Consider the following 12,587-nt stretch of genomic DNA (forward strand, 5'->3'; position numbering starts at 1 on the left):
AGCACTTCATCACAGTAGATGATAGTCACTGAGGCAGTTTACCATCTCACTGTCATCCAAAGACCAAATCTACTACACTGGAAGTTTGTATTGCTTTACTCTTTTGTTGAAAAAGGCCAGATGTGGGTACTTAGGATGTGTGGTTATTTATTTCATTGTCACATTAGGAGAGGCATTTGCAAGAGCAATTTAAATTTCATTTTAGTTTTCAATTGTACTGCTCACACGATGACAGCCTTACTGACATATAAAATAATCACTGAAGTTTATGGGGTAATAATTGTTGATGATTGTGAGAAAATAACACAATGTTATTAAGGGATTAAACCTCCAATGTACATTAGATTAGATTATATTCTTGCAACTGAGTTATTGAGGTGAGAACAACAGTCTGTCAATAACATGCTCAGTAAGGGAAGTTAAAATGCACCCACAACACCACGTCTTCAGTTACCAGTCTGCAATCAGCCCTCTGCTACAAAAAGGATGCCTTCAGTCTTCTCAACATTTAGTTACAGGAAATTCCTGCTCGTTCACCAGCACAGTGTGATATTTGATCAAAATAGAATGAACCTAAATATTTACTGTACATTCATGCAACATTTACTTTTATGTAAAACTTGAATTCAAGTAAAACTTACTTTCATGTAAAACTTACTTTCATGTAAAATTTAATATTCCGACAACAGATGATATTAGCAGTGCAGAGAAAATATCATTGGAGACAGGCAACCGTAGGAGTGGGAAAAGTAACATTTCCAACTGATTTAGTGGACACACATAAGAATGGGAGTAGAAGAAGAATTTGGCCAATCTGAATAAAGAGGAGATACGGTGGAGGAGGACTGGGTATTCAAAAGATAGATAGAGATGGGTCTTCAGAGTCATTTGTACTGTGGCACGAGTGCAAACCAGGTGAAGTTCAAGCATGAAACTCTGGGGAAAGTGGGGAGCTGACAAAGTTTATAACTGGATAGAAAAGATTTTATGAAGATGCACAGCAATTTATCAAGACAGTGGGGTTGAATTTTTGAAGAGTGGCAATGATGCATATTTGGAAGCAGAGAAACAATACAGGGAGGGAAGTGATACTTAATAACAGAAGCTGTTATACCCAGGAAGAGAAGTTGGTTCACCAACGATTAGTTATGCTAGTTTCAAATGAACAGGAGGTAGGACAGGATGAGTTTTGAAGAAGCAAGAAAGGAGATGAATCAAATCCAGAGGAAGACATGATTTTGAACTGAAGGAATGTGGGAGAATATTGCACTAGTCAGCAAGGGGAGGGGATGGACATTGTGAAGAACTGCTAGGATAGTGAGCAATCATTTCGTTACTCTATACACCATTTGGAAGAGAAGACACAAAAAAAAGAGCTATGAAGTGAATGGTGGGGACGGAAAAAGAAACCAGGCATTATCTTTGCTTTATCAGATAATCTTTGAACTGTTGATGAACAAGCTAACATGGGATCAGGTAATGCTTAGTGTGGTCTAGAAAATCCAGCAAAACAATGGTTGGACCAATTTTTCATTAAAATTACTCTCTTTATCTCTTGGAGTTAAAGGGAGAAAGATTAAAATATACACCATGGTAAACAAGTTCAACAGTATATTGGATTTGATAAATGAGAAATTACTCAGAAGTGATGGACTTAAAGGATGAGCAGTTAGAGCTGGGCTTCCAGCCTGGGGTCCACTGAAACATCAGTTAATGGTCAGGATCCATGGCATAAGAATGGTCGTGAACACCTGATCTAGAGAAACGTCATGTTAAAAAGTGGGTCGGAGAGTCCAGGAATGAGATATATCAGATTTTTGAGTGGCGCTGCAGCAACAACCTTGCATTCAACATCAGCAAGACCAAAGAGCTGATTATGGACTTCGGAAAGGATAAGGCAAGGGAACACAAATGACTCCCCATACAGGGATCAGAAATGGAGAGTTCCCGAGTGTCAATATCACTGAGGACCTAACCTGGATGCAACATATTGATGCAGCTATAAAGAAGGCAAATTTCATTTGGAGTTTGAGGAGATTTGATTTAAAATCAAAACACTTGAATACTACTACGTTTTGGTTGGCTGCTTCACCATTTGGTATGGGGGCGGGGGTTACTACTGCACAGCACTGAAAGAAGCTACAGAAAGTTGTAAAAGCAGTCACCTTCATCATGAGTACTAGCCTCCGTAGTATCTAAGACATCTTTAAGGAGTGGTTCCTTAGAAAGGTGGCATCCATCATTAAGGATCCCCACCACCCAGGACATGCCCTCTTCTCATTGCTACAATTGGAGGGGAGGTAAAGAAGCCAGAAGGCACACACTCAATGATTCAGGAACAGTTCCCTCTGCCATCCGATTTCTAAATGGACATTGAACCCATGAACACTACCTCACTACTTTTTTATTTCTGGTTTTTTTTTTGCACTACTTATTTTAATTTAACTTTAAATAGGCATCCGTTAGTCTCGCAAGACCATGGATTTGAGCCTTTTGAAGGTTTCCAGGGCGCAGGCCTGGGCAAGGTTGTATGGGAGACCAGCAGTTGCCCATGCTGCAAGTCTCGCCTCTCCATGCCACCGATGTTTTCCAAGGGAAGGGCACTAGGGCTGATACAGCTTGGCACCGGTGTTGTCGCAGAGCAATGTGTGGTTAAGTGCCTTGTTCAAGGTGTTATGTCCATAGCCCCCTCCTTTGTGAGAATCGCCAGATCACTGTTGGGTTGAGTCAAAAGGGGGGCCCAAGACATGAGGGGGAGACGTGCAGGATGTCATGTTTCTCCCCCCCATAGCGATGTAAAGCTACGGTACATGGCCATTGTCTCTTGGAGACAGATTTGTGGATTGAGATGCTCTGCTACGTGAATGCCCTCGGGCAAAGTGGGCTGGTTGAGGGAGAGATTGCATCACCCCCAGCCTGATTGACATCTATGACCCTGCGAGTCAGAATAAAAGAGGGGCTGTAGGAACAACCCCTCAGATGCACCAGAAGAAACATTAAGTGACCACGTAACAGCAGACGATCATTGGAAACCAAGCCACGTGTGTTCAATTCCGTGGCTGGAATTGGTGGCTGAAACCACGGAAAACGGCTTTTTAGCTAACAGCAGGGAAACCTGCTCCCCTGACTCAACGGATTGACATCATAAAAGACTTGGGCAAGTTTAAACCGCATCACTTTTAAACCCAACAATGCTGCAGCTTGAACAAACTGATAGTGACTTATCTTTCCATTGGACAATACAGTAACCCCTAGACAACGATAGTTGTTTCTTATCGGTTATTATTAGATTTAGTATTGACGACGTATATTATCTGTATGTTTGCATTAATCTTCTTTTTGTGCCCTTTATCAATAAATACTTTTAAAAATAGTACCATCAGACTTCAACGGACCTCTCTATCTTTGCTGGTAAGTGATCTAGTTACGGGAATTTCGTAACAAAGGACACAACAGCTGAGGCTCGAACTAGCGAGCCTCAGATCACTAGACCAATGCCTTAACCACTTGGCCAAGTGCCAACTTTAAATAGACATATATATGCTTTTCTATATGATTATTTATCATGTATTTCATTGTTCCATAAAGTTAACAAATTTCACAATATATGCCAGTAATATCAAACCTGATTCTGATTGTGAAACATCCAGAAATGAGAAATTTCGGTGAAGAAAGATTTAAAAGATATCTTAGCATTTTAAACCCTGCCCTGAGTGATCACATAAATAAATGAGGAGATGGAAAAGAGGGGTTTGTGGATGGAATGCAAAGTGAGAGAGAGAACAGAGATTGTCATTTTAACTATGAGCAAATGAGGAAGACAATAAAGGTATTGTAAAAAGAGCTGCTGAGAGAAACACAAGTCTTTACATGCACTGAAAGAGATGCAAGACTGTCTAGTAAATAGGAAAAGCTCTAGACTGCTACAAGGAAAGGGGAGACACAGAAAAGTGATACCTTATTTTATATAACAGTTAAGCAAGCATTTACAAAGGGTTCAAGTATATCTTAATCAAGGTTCACTTAATCAAGGTTAAATTTTAATGTTAACTCATTTCAATGTATTTTAATTACAGTCAAAGTATATTTCAAGCACTAAATGATTAGAATGCTTAAGCATTGTGACCTAGATATTTTTGTGTGGGGATTTCCTGGTGTGGGCAAAAAGGTGAAGAAATTTAAGAAGATGAGTCACCTTGAATTGCTCTCACTGACGAGCAGACAGCAAAGTAAAAGGTCTGGGGGTTGCTGGAAGGGCCAAACATCAGCCTTTGTGATCAATAAATAACACATTGTTTGGAAATAACTCAAAATGGAAAAATTACCATTAAAAGAAGAATTTTACCACATTCTCCCGTTTTCATTGATGTTAAAGATAGCAAAATTCAGCCGAAATCTGTGCCAAAGTTTTATCAAACCAATAAGTCTTTAAGGCATTAAACGTTTATCCGGAAAAATATGATGTATGATATAAATTGGGGTTTGTCACAATACAACAAAAACTGTACTTCAAAATGCCTCATTGTTATAAAACAATTGCAAACAAGCACTGATTGCAAAAATAATTATTATTGTTAATAATATTATATTGATTCGCCCTTTCCAGCTTAGTACTTAATCCTTACCTTCATGTACATTGACTGTTATGGTAACACAGTGCTCCATTCCATTCCTTGTTGTAAGAATTCTGGTGTAGTCCCCTGTGTTGTTGAAACGAACAGATGAAAGCCTTAAATGAAGTCCTTTGTTTAGAATGCTCACTTTACCCTTAAATACGCCAAAAATAGTTTTAGAAATTGGCTCTTCAATTGCAATATAAGAAGAAATGCAGCTGCTCATCAAGTTTGAAGAAAATTTCCATTCAACTGAAGATGCATTACAGTCTGTGCAGTCTGGGTCTAGGAGTACGGCTTCTCCAACAGTGGCGTTTTTACTTGACTTATTTACACATGGAAGCACTGTGGATGAAATATATAATAATCAGACATGGTGTTTGTAAGGACTAGATATGAATAAACTTAATTTGTTGACTTACAAGTAAAAAGTAACATGCACTCAATGGGGAATTTCGGAAAGTATGGTGGTGCTCTTAGGAATGGGGAAACAATCCTACAGATACAGGGTGTGGTGATTTTCTGAACTCAGCCCAGAGTAAACTATTTATGTTTGCAGATCTAACTTGCATTTATTCTAATTCATAAAATATCTGAGTTGGAAACAAGAATCTTTGTTATTTATAATGCATTAACTTTGTTATTGATACCACTTATACATTGCACCCTGAGGTTCATTATGACCCTTTTATTTACCTATGTTTATATGTATTGAGATACAGCACAGAAGAGGCCTTTCTGGACCTTTGAACTACATCACACAACAATGTACAATGACAAATTAACTTACCAACTGGTATGTCTTTGGATTGTGAGTGGAAACTGGAGTACCAGGAGGAAACCCATGCAGTCATGGAGAGAATGTACCAACTCTTTTCAGACAGCGGCAAGAATTGAACCCAGGTTGCTAGTACTGTAAAGGGTCTTGCTAAGCACTATACTACTGTGTAGTCCATTTTTATTTTAAAACCCTTCAAACTAATTCTAAGAGGGAAATTTTATAATCAAGGAAATTTCATCAAGACATTAAATAGTTGGTAATGGGTTGCCCCTCCCAGATGATTTTCCTATTCTCCGAAGCAATCTTAAGGCTGATTTATACTTGTGCGTCACATCTACGCTGCAGGTACTGTGTACCCTATGCCGTAGGGTGACGTGCACCTCCTCAAAAAAGTATCTCATGCATCCTCGAGACGTAGACCGCAACAACTGTGATTGATCTGCTTGGTAGCATCGCATTTTCGGTTGCTTCTTCTCCGCCGTGTCTGTACACCAATGCGAAATAGATGAACCAAATTGTCAAGTCTACCTGCCGACATGCAAAAATGCTTGAAATGCATTTCTACGTCCATGTCTCTCATGAAGAAATTCAACACAGCGCCATGGAAATCCCACTGCCAACTAGTGTTTTGGCGCACACCAACACATGCTCGCTACGGTGTAGAGCGATGCAGAAGTGAAAATCAGGGCTATGGACAGGGCTGCGGCATAGCCCATATGCACAAGTATAAATCAGCCTTTAGGCTGATCCATTATCGCCCACCAAGCTTTCACATTACAATAGTAACTATTCTTGCAATTGCTTCTTATTCATGTTTTTAGGATTCCCAGCAGTCTTGGGACCTTCCATACAAATTCCAATCCTTTATGACATGAACAATTTATATAAGCTCTGATGTTTACTCGAGGCCAGCAAACCTATTATTACAATGCTGGAAGTGAACAGCAGATTAGATGCTCAATGGACAACATGATTCACATATTACAACATCAAAACATTTAACTTATAGTATGTAACAACCTTCCTCACAAGATTATGTCCCAATGAACCATAAGCCAAAGAAAAAGGAATCATTGGGATGGGATTTTAATAGGATCTTAGAAGAGATTCGAGTGGTGGGGAAAGCAAACTCCACAATGCTGAATGGAGATTTGCCAGTGTTGGGTAGAGGAGGTACATAAGGTCAGAGTTGCAGATATGAAGACTAAGTTTGCAGGGTTGTAAGATTTTAATTGACCAGCAGTGTGTTTGAATAAATATACAATTAATCATAAATAGGGAACTAGTCTTTTTTGTTACTAATTATGACAGGAACATGTTAATGTTTTTTTAGAGGAACTGAGTTATTTCCATCTGGCTAAAGTTATAAGGCCATAAAACCATAAGACATAGTAGCAGAATTGAGTCTGCTCCAGTATTCAATCACGGGTGATCCTTTTTTCCCCTCCTCAGCCCCACTCCCCAGCCTTATTGTAACTTTTGATGCCATCAATAACCTATCAAGCTCTGCCTTAAGCACACCCAGCGATCTGGCCTCCACCACTGTTTGTGCAAACAATTCCACAAATTCACTACCATCTGGCTGAAGAAATCTCTCTGCATCTCTGTTTTAAATGCATGCCTCTCTATCTTGTCCTAGACTCCTCCACTATGGGAAATATCTTTTCAACATTTGAAGGGATTCAATGAGATCCCCCTTTATCCTTCTAAATTACAGAGAATACAGACACGGAGTTATCAAACGTTCCTTTTCATTCACAGAATCATCTTTGTGTACCTCCTCTGAACTCTATCCAATGCCAGGATATCTTTTCTTAGATGAAGAACCCAAAACTGTTCATGATATTCAAGGTTAGGTGACACAAGTGCCTTATAAACCCTGAGCAGTACATCCCTGCTCTTGTATTCTAGACCTTCATCTTCATATACAAAACTAGTTTACTGCTGCAGGATCATTGTGATTATGCCATTCCCTCCAGAACCTGCACAGAATGAGTGATAGCTAGCCAGTTAAATTATTTAGGACCCAAAGAGGATAATTCATAAACATGCTTATAAATATTTTGCTAGATTTCTTTGTGAAACTATTAAGAATCAAACTCATTCCAACTGGCAAACAATAGGAACCACAGGGGCTAAATGCACGAACATCCCAATTCTTGTTTTATTTGGGAACTGGGTACCCCATTACATAAGAACTATGTTTTTTTTTCTGTGGGATTCATGAACGTAGCATTTCTGAATGGACAGGTCTGTCTTTTTTACTGAGCCCAATCTACGCAAGGTAAGTGCACATCCAACCCCAAGTTTTGTATTACAAGTTGTTTTACTCCTTGCGTAAATTAACTGTATCTGTACCTATCATTGCATGATCAACCTCAGAATATTTTTCACACCCAAGCTGTGCAAAACAATGTTTGAGCCAGAAGCAGATAAAACACTGATTTTGACATGTTTACATTTCAAACGGTTTGGAAGTTCTAGTAAAGTGAAAACAAATCCAATTAGAATAAATGCATAAAAATAACTGTAGAAGATAAAATGTAATACTCAGGTCCCTTTTTCAAAATTTCTGAAATCGCTCACATCTTTGAAAATGTATTTATTAATCCTAAAAAACAAAGAAATAGAAACCTGGCCTATAATGGCTTAGACTGGATTTTCTGCAAACTGGCACCTCACTAGAGCTCACCGATCATTTGCCCACAAAATCTACTTTATTGCCCAGTATAGCCTTATGTGCAGTTTCCTTCAGGAAAACTGACTCCCAGCAGTGAGAGGGAGCATAAGGCTTTTGCATGTAAAATTGCCTTCTCAGGCCATGTTACCAGTTATCAAAATTGTCCTTGAACTTGAATGTTTGCAATGCTATGCCATTGACAAACATTGAACATCAAATTTACGTAGAACTTCTGAAATTTTTGAACTTTGAAAAGCCCTTCAGAAATAATTTGTGAATATTAAATACTGTTAATTAAATAAAACATTGAACACGATTAATTAAACTATATATTTAAACCAACTCCATTAAATCAGACAAAGGGATCTTGGCCTTGCCCTTCGGTATGGAACCAGGAAACTCCTGTTCCTTCAAACTTCATGAGTCTTCAGCAGGAGAACACAGACCCAAATTCAATGCCTAGGTTCAACAGGAGTTTAGGACATTCACCTTTGAAACATAGAAACATAGAAAATTGGTGCAGGAGTAGGCCATTCGGCCCTTCGAGCCTGCACCGTCATTCAGTATGATCATGGCTGATCATCCAACTCAAAACTCTGTTCCTGCGTTCCCTCCATACCCCCGATCCCTTTAGCCACAAGGGCCATATCTAACTTCCTCTTAAATATAGCCAATGAACTGGCTTCAACTGTTTCCTGTGGCAGAGAATTCTATAGATTCACCACTCTCTGTGTGAAGAAGTGTTTCCTCATCTCAGTCTTAAAAGGCTTCCCCTTTATCCTTAAACTATGACCCCTCGTTCTGTACTTCCCCAACATTGGAAACAATCTTCCTGCATCTAGCCTGTCCAACCCCTTTAGAATTTTATACGTTTCAATAAGATTCCCCCTCAATCTTCTAAATTCTAAATTCTAAATTCCAGTGAGTTTGCTCACTAAACAGGCAAGATTCTGTAGTTCTGAGCTGTATGCAAGATACATAGATTTTATTTCTTTAGAAAGAAATTTATTTCTTGGGGAACCAGGAATAAATCAGCCTAAATTTAAAGTGAAAGGGGGAGAGATTTAACAGGAATCAAAGGGGAAACATTTTCACCCAGTGTGTAGTCTCTGTATGCAGTGAGTTGCCTGAAAATGTAGTTGAGAGAGATACATTACTGCCATTGAAAAAAATACTTGGACAGGTACATGGGTAGGAAAGGTTGTAGGGATCCCCAAAGTTTTTTTATGCCATGGACCCCAACCATTAACCAAGAGGACTGTGCACCTCAGGTTGGGAAACCCTGGAGGAAATGAGCCAAACTCAAGTAAATGGGACTACCTTAGATGGGAATCTTGGTCAACATGGAATAGTTGGATCTTAGAGTCTGTTTTCATTTTGCATGACCATGACTCCATGACTTCTACAGTGAAAAATGTAAACTCCCACCTTCCTTCAGTGTATATTTTTCTCAAAATTAGCATGAGACCAGATGTGAGTTGTTTTAGTAGGATTTAAAATAAATCGCACAAGCAGGACTTTATACAAGGGAGCTATCTTGCTTAATTAATAAGTTGATTTGGGTGACTTTGCTATTGACCAATGCACCTGACCAAAAAACAAATATTTGCTGACATGACTGTCAAACCTCTGCTAATGCATGTGAACATTTGGCTAATTAAAATCCAGGCTAGAGCTCACATATTGGTATTTGGAACCTTTTTGATTCAACCCTAGTGGCCAACAAACATGTGAACAATGTAATAAAACTGGCTATTTTATGGGGATTTTAATTTAACAGATTTTATGGACAATATTTACTCAGAGAAATGAATGCAAGTCATTAGCTATTAGTAATAAATAGAAGATGATAAGCCAATGTCCCCACATCCTTAAAAGACAGAAGGTTTTATTGCTTCATTGCATGGTTACACTGGTTCTTAAAAAAACACATGTGGTGGTATAATAGAAAGCAGTAAAGATAGTCATCCTCAATTAACTAATGCTTAACATACAATGCAGAGAGGACTATACAGTTAGTTCTGCTTCCATTATCATATTGAAGATTAAACATAATTCCTGCCTCAGGGTCTTATCCTGTCAGATTTGAAAAGTAAATCAGAAAATATCCTAGAATTTTACTCTCCCTTCTCCTCAACTGTATAGGATTCTGACTGAAACGATGCCAAGATCCATTGAGTCACATCATTGCAAATGTTGGAACAATGAAAGAGCTACTTCAAATGAAAAGCATTTATATCAACTCTTCTTCCCATGTGCAAAATGAGAGCTAGTTCAGAAGAAACTAGTGGTGAGACTTATTTATCACCTACATTACAGCTCAAAATTAATAGGTTATGGTCACTTTAAAAGGCAAGTGCTAATTTTCAACCCATATATGAAGCAAACACATGTCAGTAACATGGTTGGAAAGAGCCCAAACTAAATTCACACTCAAGCATCAATGCATGTTGTGAACAGGTTGCAGGGACCTTATGTCATACAGTATGAAAATAATTCAGCCTTCATCTGAAACCCACAGAAAAAGAATCATAGGTTGATCAGCCTACTGTATGAACAATGACATCATAGATTATGAGCAATAACTTTCCCCAGTTCAAATGAAAGATCCAGGAATGTTAATTGTTTCTCTTTCCATAAGGATACTGACTGGCATGCTGAAGGTTTCCAGCATGTTTTCAGAATCAGAATCAGGATCATTATCACTGAGATATGTCATGAAATTTGTTGCTTTGGGACAGCAATATCATACGACCATAAGACATAGGGACAGAACAGGCTACTCAGCCCATTCAGTCTGCTCCACAATTCATGGCTGATTTATCATCCCTCTCAATCCTATTCTCCTGCCTTCTTCCTGTAACTTTTGATGCGCTGACTAACTAGCAACATATCAACCCCACTTTAAGTATATTCATTGACTTGGCCTCCACAGCCTTCTATGGCAATGAGTTCCATAGATTCACCACCCTCTGGCTAAAGAGATTCTCTCTCATCTCTGTTCTAAATGGATATCTTTCTAATTGAGTCTGTACCCTCCAGTCCTAGACTCACCCACTGTAGAAAACATCTTCTCTACATCCACTCAATCTAGGCCTTTCAATATTTGATAGGCTTAAATGAGATTTCACTCCCCCCCCCCCCATTCTTCTAAACTCCAGTGAGTACAGGCCCAGAGCCATCAAATGCTCCTCATACATTAACCTTTTTCATTCCTGGAATCATTTTTGTGAACCTCCTCTGGATCCTCTCCAATACCAGCACATTGCAAAACATAAAAAAGTAATATAAATTACAATAAATAAATAGTGCAGAAGAGGAATAAGAAAATCATGTTCATGGACCGTTTAGAAAGGAAGCTGTTCCTAAAACACTAAATGTGGGTCTTCAGGCTCCTGTACCTCATACCTGATGGTATTAACAAAAAGGCATATCCTAGATGGTGAGTGTCCTAACCAATGGATGCCATCTTCTTAAGGCACTGCCTTTTGAAGATTTTTAACAGCTAATTTGATTTAATATGATTCAACAACCTAAATAAGGCATGTTCTATGTAAGAACTGACTCTACATTTGCTACTTGCATTTGAAGTTCAGTTGAGATATTGATCTCAGACAAATTCAGAGTGGCATTATATAACATAATCCTATTTTGGTCCCAATAATTGGAATTCATAAATACTTTTCTGGTTTGATCAATTAGTTTAAAAAAAATTCCCATTAAAATCACCTTTCAATCAATATGTTAGCTATTCTCTGCTTCAGTTAAACATGCTAGATTGTTATCTTGGGCAAATAAAACTTTATCTGGATTGCATAGCTTTTTCAAACAGAATCTAAGTTCAAAAATATCCCAAGAGATAAAATGGACAACCAGACACTTTAGGATTTTGCTTTGCATCATGCCGAATTTACATTAGATTTGATCTGAAGTTAAAGTAGCATTGAGGTATCCACCAGAATTGATCACTCAATTTTTCTGATGTGTAGTTAGAAATCGGGTTAGGATTTCCTAATTATCCAAAATAATTTAGTATCAAAAAACAAAAATAAGGGAGTAGGTTCTCTTCAGTTTTTGTTCTACATAGTCTCGGCAAGTTCCTTAGAGCTATATATTTAATGGCTTTAGTTTGGATTCTTTCTTAGCTTACAGTGATTTTAATTTTTTACCCTAATATAGGAAATAACATAATCTACAGTACAAAACACTTACCATTCATGCCAAGTGCCAAAAGAACAGTTGCATGCAGAATCAAACACATTTTGGCAATTTCAGCGACAGTATTTCATGGACTTCATGTAAATTTTACAGACGGAAGTGTTAGTTTAGAGACAATCATTGTGAAATGGGTGTTATCTTTGCAGTCCTTGCTACATCTGCTGCTAACCACTAAACCACCCACCTACTTATCCAATTTACACCTTTCAAATAATATTTACTTTGAATTTAAATACGACTTCAACAAATGCTTGCTATTGTACCTCTCATATTTTCACAGTTCCATTGACTTGTA

The 12,587-nt window shown here is 38.2% G+C and overlaps 1 protein-coding gene across 1 annotated transcript in view; it reads right to left on the reverse strand.

Annotated features, from left to right (window-relative positions):
• LOC132393222 (uncharacterized) overlaps positions 1 to 12,335 on the reverse strand; it is a 62,077-nt gene extending 49,742 nt beyond the window's left edge. The window contains exons 1-2 of the mRNA XM_059968206.1: positions 12,287 to 12,335; positions 4,626 to 4,958 (exon numbers count right to left, since the gene is read on the reverse strand). Of these exons, the coding sequence (XP_059824189.1) occupies positions 4,626 to 4,958; positions 12,287 to 12,335 (382 nt within the window). The remainder of the gene's footprint in view (positions 1 to 4,625; positions 4,959 to 12,286) is intronic.
• Between the last annotated feature and the right edge of the window lie 252 nt (positions 12,336 to 12,587).

This window comes from Hypanus sabinus, chromosome 4 (genome assembly GCF_030144855.1).
Source record: "Hypanus sabinus isolate sHypSab1 chromosome 4, sHypSab1.hap1, whole genome shotgun sequence".
In the NCBI taxonomy this organism is placed as follows: Eukaryota; Metazoa; Chordata; class Chondrichthyes; order Myliobatiformes; family Dasyatidae; genus Hypanus; species Hypanus sabinus.